Here is a 13,319-nt window from a genome sequence, read left to right as displayed (position 1 = left end):
AAACAACTCTACGCAGGCATGCACCCACAAGTGTAGAAGACTTTTTTTTTTTAAACGTACTCCTTTTATCCCCGTCTTTTTGAATGTACAGTACCACTGCTTTTCTACAGTGTGATAGAGTAATCTCCCTCAATCCTCGCACTGTGCCCCCGTTTTACTCACAACAATGCTTTTGTCTGCAGACACTGAACAGTTTGTGTAGGAGGATATTCAGAATGAATTTATTTCTCCCCGTCTTAACCTTTCAAACCCGAGACAGCGGTAAAAAGGAAACAGAGTGAAACGAAGCCAAACAACGATTTCAAACAGACAATGAATGGCTAATCTCTTACAAAATATCAGAAGTAGCATAGACTAAATACAGTATAACACATAAATACAGTATCATAATGTATTCTCTAATCCAGATCTTTTGGCTCAAACGTTATACAGTAATGAGCGACAGAGACCTCCTCCATCTGCTGCATTATATATTATAGTTCTCACATGAAAGGAAAAGATAACATAATGAAAACCTTAACCCTTTGCTCTCTATCCTTGTTACTTTTACATGTAGGTCTACTGAAAGGGTCCACTGTAAAGTAATTGACAGGTTGAAAGGGTTAAAGCATAAAAGGTATCCTGTGGAAGTTTTTGACCACCACTAGCACTACGGAACAATGCTTTTACATGTGGGTCCACAGTTTGTTGTTCTTGTGCACGTGCATGATGCCATACACACTCCTGCCAATGGTTTCAAGGAATCACTGCAACAATTGCCATTGAAGAAGACCCCTAGCAAGTAAACATGGAAATGCAAGTTTCAAACTTTTAAGAAAAATTGGCTTTGCAAATATTTTGTTATACCTCAAGGATACACACAATGGGCCTCATTCACCAATAACATCCTACGTTTTTTCTTTATAATGTGTTCTTAAAAAGGTCCCATGGCATGAAAATTTCACTTTTATGAGGTTTTTTAACATTAATATGAGTTCCCTCTGCCTGCATATGGTCCCCCAGTGGCTAGAAATGGCGATAGGTGTAAACCGAGCCCTGGGTATCCTGCTCTGCCTTTGAGAAAATGAAAGCTCAGATGGGCCGATCTGGAATCTTCTCCTTATGATGTCATAAGGAGCAAGGTTACCTCCCCTTTCTCTGCTTTGCCCACCCAGAGAATTTGGCCCACCCATGAGAGAGAGAGACATTATGGCTTTCAAACGAGCAAAGTGGCAGTTGGTCAAGGCCACACCTCCACCCTCCACCTTGTCCCCCCCCTCTCCTCCTCAATAGCTACAGACACAGAAATGGCACATACTCATTGTGGGACTGGCTCTAGTGGCTGTAATTCTGCACCAAGGCTGAATTTTGGGAAAGAGACTTCAGATACAGTATTAGGGGACCACTAAGGTCTATATAAGACTTCAGATACAGAATTAGGGGACCACTAAGGTCTATATAAAAGAGACTTCAGATACAGAATTAGGGGACCAGTAAGGTCTATATAAAAGCATCCAAAGAGCACCATGTCATGGGACCTTTAAAAAAGAAAGTTTCTAAGAAAAGTCAACGTCAGATTCATGGTGTTCTTAAACCACAGAATTGTTCGCAACTGTGTTTTTTATAAAGATGCAGTATATTCCATTCTTCTCGTAAATTCAAACCACGTGCCAGTTGATTCTTATTAGCATAGGTAAACGCCCTGCCAATCCACATAAACTGCATTAGACTGAAGGGCTGTGTGCAAACATATTGAAAAGAAGTGTTAAAAGAATTAAGTCAAGAATGCCAAACGAGCTGACATGTTTAGTAGCGCCTCACTCTCCCCAACATATCTAATGGTCCTGGAAGATGTGTTCCCTACTCAGGGCACGATCTGAAACATCTTGCAGCAGCAGTAAATATGATTTTGTGCGAGCAGCCTTACATAGGGCCTCCAAATGCCTGATCAACGAATAGTTATTGGATTGCATGGTTCCCAATTAATAGCCTGACATCGTCATACTCAGATTCTATTCAGAATATGAGTCTGATACTGCTCCACTGGGCTGTGATTATGGGGCGTGTTTCAACCAAACCAGGAAAGAAAATGCCTCTGCACTCAATTGGATAGACCTACAACCAATCAGAGCAATGGAGTTGTCAACAGACCTCAACACCAATGAGACGAGACGGTGTATCGTCTCCATAGCGACCACTCTTTGCACTTCCGTCCTAACTTCCGACTTTTAGACTTTTTTGTAGCTGGATATATCATTTGTTTTGTGTAAATATGAATGTGGATAAAGTTAGTGATAGGGAGATGCTTGCTACAGTTGCATTTCTAGTGATGAATCGGCGAAAACACGTTTTATGTCTCTGATTCACGGCTTTGTTCTAAGGCGTCCGGTATACTCGCCACAGCCGACCTCTCGCGCGCAAATGTGACGTCATGGGAGCGCCGTAACAGTTTATACTCGCACGTGGTGGTCGCGACACTAGTTGCAGTCTTCTCCTGAACAGAGGTGTCGCTAATGAGGAAAGGCTACCGACTTTGCTATTTCTACGGACTAGAAGAAGAAGAAAAAGGTAAACAACGGTAGAACTGGCAGCAGCATTGACGTCAATGTTTCCATTTGATTCGATGACCTACTTGGTCGGATCAAGCCTTTCATTCGCCATAAAAGAACTCATCTTAACCCAGTAAGTTTACGAGAGAGACTTGCAGTCACTCTGAGAGCCCTGGCATCCGGTTACCCTCGAACTCGTGCGCCGCTGATCTCAAAATCCTGGCGCGCAAGCGAGATCTACGTCATTTTGATGACACATTGGCGTGCGACAGGTCGGCTGCGGCGACTGTAAAAAGGACTTAACGCTGTCTTTAGTCACTCTCTATCTCGCGCGACCATATAATGTTACCGTGCTTTTGGGCGGTCGTTGAGGCTCCGTCTAAAACTCTGCCATTTCGTACAGCTGTTTGTAACATAAAAGTAAAATGGATTATAGCTGACTTTACCAGCTGACTTCTCTATTGACTGTTTAAACAGGTGACGTCTCTTACGTTCTAAAACCAGCCTCTGTGACTTGAACAGTTGAGTCGCAGCGACACCATCAGCTGGTTTGAGTCGAGCTGAGACGGGCCGGTTGATTTTAAAATGAATGCGCCGTCGATATCTTCTATAACAGACGTGATGGCGGAATCTACACATCTCAATTCTCCAGCGGCAGACACCTTTGTTGTAAACAAATTCAACCCAAGCGCTCTTTGGTGACGTGGTTAATTACGTTACTGTCCATCATCGTATAAAGCCCGCCCTGACAATTTGATTGGTCCAAACAGCTCTGCTTCGAGCATAGTTGATCCACAACGGATCAAGTCCAGACCAAACTTCCTGACCTCAAATGTTGTGGGCGGGGCTAAGTTCGGCTGGCATCCAGGCTACCCAATTAAAGGTGCTGTAGGTAGGATTGTGAAGATCCAGGACTTAGCCAAAGAATTTGAACATCGACAACTTCTCAGTCCCTCCCCCCTTTCCGCTAAAGCCCAAAACGGTCTCCTAAGCCCCTGCCCACACAAGGGAGAATTAATGTGTGTGCATGAGCAGTGACTGACACGCAGTTAGACACCACCCTACCCTGATTGGAGGATCTGAACACGGAGCGGTGGATTTTTGCAAATCGCACTACAGGCTGTAGGTGGTGCCAGAGGAGCTGGATTTGTTTTTTAAATGACCTGCCTAATGTAGTTCTACTGGAACATAGGGTCAGTTTCAGCAAATATGACAGAAAGTTAGTTTTATAAGTCTTACCTACTGCATCTTTAACATAATTGATACAAATTAGTATACATTAGTGTAGTGTTTATTTTAACAGCCCATAATGCTTTGTACAAATAATAAAAACAATTATTAAAAAATATTATAAATGATAAAAACATTAAAGATGGAGTAGGTAAGTCTTATAAAACTAACTTTCTGTCATATTTGCTGAAACTGACCCTATGTTCCAGTAGAACTACATGAATTATGTAAAATAAAAAAAAACTCTGGCACCACCTACAGCCTGTAGTGCCATTGGCAAAATTCCACCGCTCCCGGGTGATTTTCTCCAATCAGGGCCACAGGGGGTGACTATCTGCCTGTACACGCATATAAACTCCCTTGTGTGGGAGGGGCTTAGGAGATGGTTTGGGCTGCAGCAGAAAGGGGGGAGGGACTGAGAAGTTGTCGATGTTCAAATTTGTTGGCAAAGTCCTGGATCTTCACAATCTTACCTACAGCAGCTTTAATGTAGACACTCAAATGTGTGCAAAAGTGCTCTTTTTTGTTATTACCTAAGAACAAATCCCAAACAAAAACATTGGTGAACATCAGAATATTTGTGAAAACTGCGTATGAACGTGAGAATCTTCGTGAAAACTACGCAAGAGGGTTTTAAGAAGAAATGTCTTCTTAAGAATGGTTGGTGAATGAGGCCCAATGTGTTTTGGTGAGTACTACTGAATGTAAACACAGACTTTGTTTGTTACAAGAATACTCCACAGGGCACCTTTAATAAACCATAAATAGATGGGGGTTAGGGTTGTTCAAGGCTTTATTCTAGCTGTAAAGATGGGAGCAAACCAAAACCATGTACAAAGTCTTTTTGATGTTTAGTTTCTGAGGCGTTTTTTCAAAGTTTCAATCTTTCTAATCATATTTAGACTGGAGTACGGAACGATGAAAAGAAGTTATGGACCCTCACAAATGTAAAATGTTAACTGATCCACTGTATAAAGCAGAACAGACCACAGTCTGCTATGCAGTCAGGGCAGATAAACTTAATATCAGAGTGTCTGTTTTTACATGTATAAGGCCTGTTCCTCATTGAGCAGTATCCAATAACTACTGTACAAGGGGAAGTTGATTTTTTTGTAAAACTAAACCAGTGTTTTTTTTCCACATAACTCCAATAATGCTCTTATTTCATGCCCCTGGATTTTCTGTCTAACAATAAGCAAAACATCACTCATACTGTATGTGTGACAAAGTAAAATATAAAAAACTTTATATTTTTATGATCATGGATTCTGCATAACAAGGTCCATGTTCTGCACAGTACTATTCAAACAAATTATTTGTGTATATTCAGCACCAGCGCACATCCAAAATGGCACAGTACAGATCTGCACTGGTTTTCTGACCAATACAAAGATCTCCCATCAATATACTAATGAGAAAATCCTGCACTTAACATCCTTTAAAGTTTGCTGCCTCTTTTTTTTTTTTTTAATTCAGCATGTCCACCCCAAACGAATGTTGTTTCAACCGTCACACCATCGTAGATGAAATACAGCTGTTATGATGATTACAGATGCATGACAGACGGACATCAGATGAACCAACAGAACAAGACAAACAATTAGCAGCCGTTTCCCTCATGCATTTATTAGAGACCCACCATGGAAATCATTCCCCTTGCTGATTATTAGAACTATAAAGAGGAAAATAGAAAAAATCTACATCTACTCTTTCTAGTATACGGCGATTCAGCAAGGCTGCTAATCATTTCTTTGACGACGGCTGGAAAGAAATGCCACAGATAACGAAACCTACTGCAGACTGAAATGCAAAACACACTGCCACCACAGCATAGCAGGCATGCCACGGTGCTGCACGTCCACAGGTCTACACGCTGCAGAAAATGGGTGGGTAATGCGTATTGTACACTAGTTGCCTGTTCCTTTGTTACTAACAGAAAGCCTCTGTGTGTTATTTATTTCCTCAGCATCCAGAGTCGATCTTCCCACCTACATTATAGATTGCCAGGTGATGTCTTTTTATCACACATAATGGTGTGATGCAGAGCTCTGAGAGTTCTCCTCATCCATTAACACAGCCCCATGGCCACATAAGAAGACAATGTGCAGACGGAAGAGGAAGTCGAGGTACTTCAGCAGGTTTGTTCTGCGAAAAAAATAAAATAAAATGCTGCTTCTCGCAGGACATCTACACTGGATAATGGTGTAAACTGTTACTGGGCGTCGTGTCCATGTATGCCAGACATTGCGACTCGCCACTGTGGGTGTGTGGGTTTACAAAGAGAAAAACAGGCCTGCCGTGACGCGCGTCATATGGTGGAAGCGTGTTTTGCACTGGAAGTGATGCTTCGCCCAAAACCTATTTTTGAATATCAAAACACTCAGCCTTGAAGGTTTGACAGGTGGCACAGTGGCCGTAGTCTGCTTGAAACCACGTCAATCACAATGGATTCCAAGAGCAACCAGCTGGAAAAAACAATGCCCGTTTAACCTCTTCTTGCAGGATAATCCACTTCTCCACTGGCCATCTTTATGATGGGTACGTTCCAAACACTCTTATTGCCATTTCTGTCTGCAGGGTGGGTTTGATACTCAAAAGGTTTTTAGGCGGAGCACTTTTACCCTCAATTTTCAAGTGATACTGACATAAATGTTAGACAATCTACTGTACTATGGAGATGACAGACAGACTGAGCTGGGCTTGAATCCAGGCAACCTCATGCTGTGATGTAGAGTTTGAAATGATCAGGCAACAGCGACACAGAAATGGTGTTTCTCTTCTATCATCTTATTAACCAAATTGTGGTCTGATCTCGTGGGATAAGCGCCACACACTTTCTATCACAAGATCAGTGAAGTTTTCAGGCTACACTGTATTTGGGAAGCATGCAGCAGTCGAATCAATTTCATGAACTCTGATGAGATCATTCCTTGGGGTTTTCAAGAAACAGCTGGGAGATTTTCAATAAAAATGGATTATTTGATTTCACTGGGGGATTTTGGTCAAATCTGGAGGCATACTTTGCAACCCTACTCCAGTACATTTCTGTGCCACGCGGATTTCATACCTGATAGATCCTGTTTAGATGTGCCTGTAGGAAGAAAATGTAGTGCATGTAATGGAGTGGCTCCAGAATTCCTCCAAGAACTACAGCATATCTCTGAAGCATTTCCCCCTCATTACCACTCAACTGTAGCAAGACACCAAGACCTTGAAGAAGGAGGCCATGTGGGCAATAGATGTACGAGAATACCAATCAGGTATTCATTGCTTTTGATGGTTTGCACATAGTATCAAGGATGTAATGGTTGGTAGAAAAAGAAAAAGCTAGCTCAAAACAAATTCAAAAGATGGTGGCAGAATATCCATAGACAAACTAAATGTAACTTTTCAATCCCCAGCATGAGCAGAAGAATGATAATGGTGATTGAAAATGCTAAACAAACACTTGATCATTCAAGTGCTCATTCTAGCAAATACTGTCCAATAAGAAGCAGACAAAGTTCAATTAGTGCTTCAAATCGCATGCTTATTTTGGGATTGTTATAATTGAGTTTCTGATGCTGATTTTCTTGACATTCGGGGGGGGGGAAAAAAACCAAGTCAAATCTGAGTGTACTCCACATTACGGGCTGAGTATTATTGAGCTAATTACATGAGATCCTCTGGGCCATCTAGAAGGAGCCGCTAACTCAGGGGAAATAATCAGCAGTAAGTACACCTTGTTGAGGAAACTGTAGAAGCCCCCCCCCACCTGTGCATGATCAATATACCTCTTGAATTTAGATTTAGGGTAAAGGTATTCAATTCCTCTCCTTGAGACACCGGCGTCCTGCAGGTTTGTGTTCCTCCCTGGTGATTACTAGTCCGTGTGCCCCAATTCCACATCACATGCTAATGCATTATAAAATATGCTATAAGAAAGTTAAGTGTATGTTTTTATTTTGTACATACAGGAACTCATGATTATTCAGATTAATTGAGGTCAGCTGAACTGCAACTTCAGAAATATATAACCAATTTCAAATATGGAAGTATCACAAAATGCAAAGTAAAATAACTAAATTACTTCCTGTGCTGTCACCAGTGACAATACACCCCTATCATGTCATTTTTATTTCATATTTTTAGCATTGAACAAGTGGTTTTATTAATTTCTTCAGTGTGTACTGGTTACTTAAAAACTTAAGAGGTTATAACTAATGTATAGTATGCAACTTGGACGCATATAATATCAGTCTACTTTGCACCAGCTGTGGTTCATTAACTTCGGGAGGAAGAATTGCTTGCAGGACATCGGCCCTCAAGGGCCAGAACCGAGTACCTAAGATTTCAGATGTTGAGCTTTCTCCTGTCATCCACACTGCCTTCATTATTTTACCTGCTCTCCTTCGGTGAAGACGCGCTCACCAGAACTCCAGCTGATGGTGGGAGTCGGATCTCCTAATGCCTCGCAAGTCAGAGTTACCTGATCCTCCATCTCTGAAGTGCTCTGGTTTTCGATGTATGTGATCTTAGGTTTGACTGTAAAAACAAGCACAAAGTCGTCTCAACGGCACTAGCATAACAAGACAAGCAAGATGGTGTGGCAGCACAAGTATAATCAGTAAAAGAGCACCTCTGTGGATGTGCGATGGAGTTCAAAGCGAGGAAGAGGATCAGCAGCTTGACAGGTGGCAGCAATACTGTATTTGAGCTTTTTCAGTACCAGCAGCAGCATGATAACCATGTTTGGATCCATACTTAATTCATTTATTTAGCCTATCTCAAAAGGAGCCGGTCTTCTTTTTTGTTCACATTTGAGAGAACTGTCGGGTTACAGTACACCTGAGCTAACCTGAAAGCACAGCAGGGTGCCACAACTGTCACATGAGCAGAGCAAAGCAAAGCAAACTGTGTTCAAGTGCTACTTCTAAAGCGTGAGGTTGAGCATTACTCTGCGCATTTATATTTTTCACTCCACTCCACTCCACGGAGAATAAATGCATGGGTTAAGCAATAAATTTGTACATTTTAGGCGTGATTCAATCGAGTACATAGTGTATAGTTTACGATTTCTAGCACAAGAAAACAATTCAAACCCTTTAATTAAAAATTAAATTATTCATTATTAAATGAACAAAAGGGACAAACATTTAAACAAGCAACAATATGTATTCACAGCCAGGGATTAGTATCAGAGCTGATTACGGTTTATTTAACCCTTGTGTTGTCTTCCCGTCGACCATGCGACTTTTTGTTTTTCTGGGTCAAAATTAAAAATGAAAACTTTTTTTTTCAATATTTTGGTCGTCTTTTTCGACACTTTCTTTGTCGCTTTCCCCCCCCCAATGTTTTTGTCACTTATATATTTTTTCCCCACATTTTTGAATCTTTTTCCGACACTTTCGTCACTTTTTTTCAACGTTCTTTTACCAATTTCTTTTCGCCAAATGCTAGAAAATTGAATAAAACACCCAAATTCAATGAAAGTAATGAACATCATTAATTTTACTTGTGAAGAGCGTTGTAGGGAACCATCCACGTTACCTTTTTATGAAAATTTGGTTGAAAGAAAACCCAAATGGGTCAAATTTAACTGGAGGGTTAATGGACGGTATCAGCTATGTTTGTGTAACCCAGTTTCTTGTTTATCGTTAAAACGCTGGAACCGTTTCCTGGGACACAGCATTATGAGCGGATAGGACCATGGAACGGCATGGACAGCGGTTTTTGATGTGTGTCAGCAAGTGAAGTGAGCGGAGCTGCTTTGAGTATTTTGCAGGTGCACGACTCCTCTTAAAAGCTTCTGCTGCTGTCTACAACAGCATTTAAACTTGAAAGAAAGAAATCCTGCCTAAACTCTGGTGCCGCTGCAGCTCCACGCTGACACTCAGACACACTTTTCTCCAAACATATTTTCAGTTCAGAGGTCGAACAGTTTGCTTTCCTAATTTCAATGTAGCCCTGTTTAAAATCTATTTGCTGAATCGGATTCTGACTTTGAGGTATTGGTTATGTCACATGAGAGATGTCTCTGTTCAGTTTTTTTGTCCGTGCTCTTCGCGCTGATTTGAAGTGGGTGAGGTACACATACTTCCCTGCACTAATCAGAATACAGCAATTTGAATCTAAATCAAAGGAAGTTGGGAGGGCATTGATGAAAAAGACACCCAACGCAATTCCTGATGAAGCTTTAAGCGTTAAAACTCCTGATAAATAACACGGAAAGACCCATTTGGAAGGGATTTTAATATTCACGGTGCTCCTCAGTTATTTAACTCATCGTTCCAGGCAACATTTAACCATCAGGAAATTACAGGAAATGGGCTGTAATAGACATGGACAATTAGCAGGACAAAGCCAAAAGAGAAAGCCAAAAACCTCACCAGGGACCGCACGGGAGAGGAGTGGGGAGACGCCAAGGGAGACGCGGGGTAATGATACTGCATGAGGCCAATTTCAGTTGAAAGAACTCGCGTTTTAATATTGTTCAGTGTGATTTACACTTCCCAAAGATATTATTATCTGCAATATCTATTGTGAACAAATGTCCAAAAATCCGCTTAGAAATCATAGAAAAGACACTATAAAACTTAACACTATAAAAATAATAAAATTTTTACATTTTCTTCAGTAAAATCAAAGCAATCCAGTGATAGTTGTCTGTACATCCAATGCAAACAACTGCTAACAGCTAATTCTGCATACGTTTAATAGGCATAAAAAGTAAAACCTGAGAAAAAAAAAAAGTAAAGAAATACTGTATAGGCTTAAGAGAACAATAATATAAAAACAATCTCCTGATGACTTATATTTTCTTCTGTCATCATATTGGGTCCCAAATAGGCCTATACTGTATGTTGGTGTTAGCACGTTTCCATCAGATTAGCATTAGACTTACTCAATTTTCACACAAAAGACACATTTCACACTGACCTGCTCCTGAAGCAGAATTTTAAATACCTATCCTTGAATACAAGGACGTAGCTCCGGACAGGATTTAAATCACAGGATGAAATAACAGTAAGCAATTGTGGCTGTAAATATTACTGAGGTTTAGGTGAAAATTAACCACGGACACAATGGATGGGATTAAAATCAGTAAGCAGTAACGTTAAAATCACCCCAGCTCTTAAAGAACGACCGGGCCCAAAGAATCCGGCCTGACCCTACATGAATCCGCATCGTTTCTCTCCAAGTCCTACCCGAGCCCAAAACACCTCGGCAGGTTCGGGCCCCGTGCCCGTCTTTTTAGTGCGGTAAAAGAACTTGGTGACACAATCTCCATCATGCACCTTCTTGACTGTTGTACAGCCCAAAAACTGTCATGTGCCATATTAAATACAGATTGTGTAATATTTCTCCTCATTAATGAGAGGCGGGAGTGTCAGGACTGTTCCAGGCAACTGCTGTTAGTGACATGATTTTCGAACAGCTGGCGGTCACACACAGAGGTACACAGCCAATATATTATTCATGACATTACACCAAGGTCTGCATTTTTAAAAACTTGAAAAATTGAAATGTGCGCAAACCCAACCCAATTCAAGCCTGAGGGAACCTACAGAATTTAGGCTCTTGCCTACCTCACCTAAAGAAACAAATCCAGTCAGAATAGGGGTAAAGGATGATTAGTTCCAAGCATTTCCTTTAATCGTTGCTTATTTAGTTAGAGTTATTGAATATTATAGAGAAATAGTTCAGATTTAAAACCATTTTCAGGGGCTTTCAGGCCAAGTGTGCCCCATGTAGCTGTAACATGCAAGAAAATATAAATATCTGATCAGACTTGGTATTGACAGGTACTTAATTCAAAAACTCCAATCAGGATCAGAGGGGGGAAAAAAAACACATTTCATCAGAAGTGGAAGGACATGCCTGATTGCATCTTTTCCCACATTGATGTAAGGAGACCAGAGCCTTGTGAGTGTGAGAATTGTTTTCAGATAATGAGGTAAATATTGCTAAAATGGTTTGAGTCATTTTATGGTAATTTGTTTACCTGTTGAGCTCGACTGAACCAGGCCCGGGCCACCTCTGTTGTTTGGGGAAAATGAACTGAACAACATAACTCATTGTAAATTTAATTGACGTGACTAGATGATGCCCTGATATTGTGGTTGTGATTGAGATGATGGTCGTTATGTGACAAATTAAAGACAACAACCTAGTGGGCAAAAAGAGGACAAAAAAAGAAAAAGACTTCAAAGAGTTCTGCTGAGCTCATCCCACTTGGCCAGTTCTCCGGATCCTTAAGCTTCATCCTTACATGAAACAACCACAACCCACACTGAAACAACACCTCATCTTGTATCCCTTAGAAAACAGACACACAACCATACTATTGTTCTTCCCCCACCCACATACTCTTATACCTCATTCCCACACACACTAAGTACATTTTATACTGTCACTTGAGTTCATGTATGTATAGAAAACATTCTGCCTTACCAAACACTCTCAGACTGAGTTCCTGCTCACTTTCCCCAGCCTTGTTTTTGGCAATGCAGGTGTACTCTCCCTCATCCAGCTTGGCAACATCCATTAATGTCATTTCGGAGCCATCATCATTAAAGCTGTACTTCTCTCCTGCCTCGAGAACCACTCCATTCCTGTGGAAAACATGGGTTATACACATCCATCTACTTTGATATTAAAACAGCACTTTTAAAGCGCACCATTTTACAAAAGATTTGACATTTTAAGAAGTTTTCCTAATCATTGACCCTTAGGTTTTATACTCAGACTAATATAATAATCAGTAGTTCCTAGATCCTTGAAAGAGAAAAAGATGAAGCGTGAAGTAGAAGTGACTCTTCTGCCATCATCAAGTATTTTCAATTTGTCCTAATAAACTGTTTGTCACTGTTGCCAGCCATGTAAATGAGATAATGATCTCTGGCTTCCAACTGTCTGGGATCACTGGTTTTGGGTTTCAATAAGTTTCAATAGAAAAAATGCCAAAGGCAACAAAATACTAACAACCAGCAGGAACTCCTGGGCTGTTTGCACTCTGTTTTGCCCGCCCCCCCAATCTAAGTTGTCTACACAGCTAACTGCTGTCTTGAAAACGAGACGAGCAGGAACCGTTTAACAAAGCAGGAAGCTATCAATGGCTGTATTCAGACACACAGAAGAATGTGGCTATTGATGACACTCCAGTCTTCAGGTTTCACTGTTTACATGCACCTTTGATACCCTGTTATTAAGTATCCCATTGCAATGAATAAACCAGTATACCCCCAATATCTCAGAGTGTCTTCTTGATGTGGGTGTGTTACTGTACAGATATGTAATGGACAGTGTTTACATTTGACTATTGCAAGTGTAGCCTATGTATTCTGGTTCTGTAAAAACATTTTCTTTACATCATGATGTAATATTTATATATTATTGTATTATATACAATAATGAAAACACTGTTGGCCATTAAAGTGATGGTTCGGAGTAATTCACCCTAGGGTCCTTTGCACCATGACCTCGAGCCAAACACCCCCTGAAGCTTTTTTCACCTGGGTCTAACATTGGGAGAGTTAGCGTAGAGTAGCGTTATCAGCTGAATAGCTTAGCGCAGGGGCT

General features: G+C 40.9%; 1 protein-coding gene across 14 annotated transcripts in view; it reads right to left on the bottom strand.

Annotated features, from left to right (window-relative positions):
- The window catches only part of ncam1b (neural cell adhesion molecule 1b), an 82,301-nt gene that overhangs the window by 25,280 nt on the left and 43,702 nt on the right, over window positions 1-13,319 (bottom strand). For 8 of the 14 annotated variants that reach the window (XM_039823329.1, XM_039823354.1, XM_039823363.1 and 5 more), the window contains exons 7-8: window positions 12,192-12,352; window positions 8,140-8,282 (exon numbers count right to left, since the gene is read on the bottom strand). In XM_039823329.1, coding sequence (XP_039679263.1) covers window positions 8,140-8,282; window positions 12,192-12,352 — 304 coding nt within the window. Of the gene's footprint in view, window positions 1-6,825; window positions 6,850-8,139; window positions 8,283-12,191; window positions 12,353-13,319 lie in introns of all 14 variants that reach the window. The other 6 variants (XM_039823324.1, XM_039823337.1, XM_039823341.1 and 3 more) reach the window with 1 other exon arrangement.

Source organism: Perca fluviatilis, chromosome 2, assembly GCF_010015445.1.
Source record: "Perca fluviatilis chromosome 2, GENO_Pfluv_1.0, whole genome shotgun sequence".
Lineage (NCBI taxonomy): Eukaryota > Metazoa > Chordata > Actinopteri > Perciformes > Percidae > Perca > Perca fluviatilis.
This window is presented reverse-complemented; position numbering and strand designations above follow the sequence as displayed.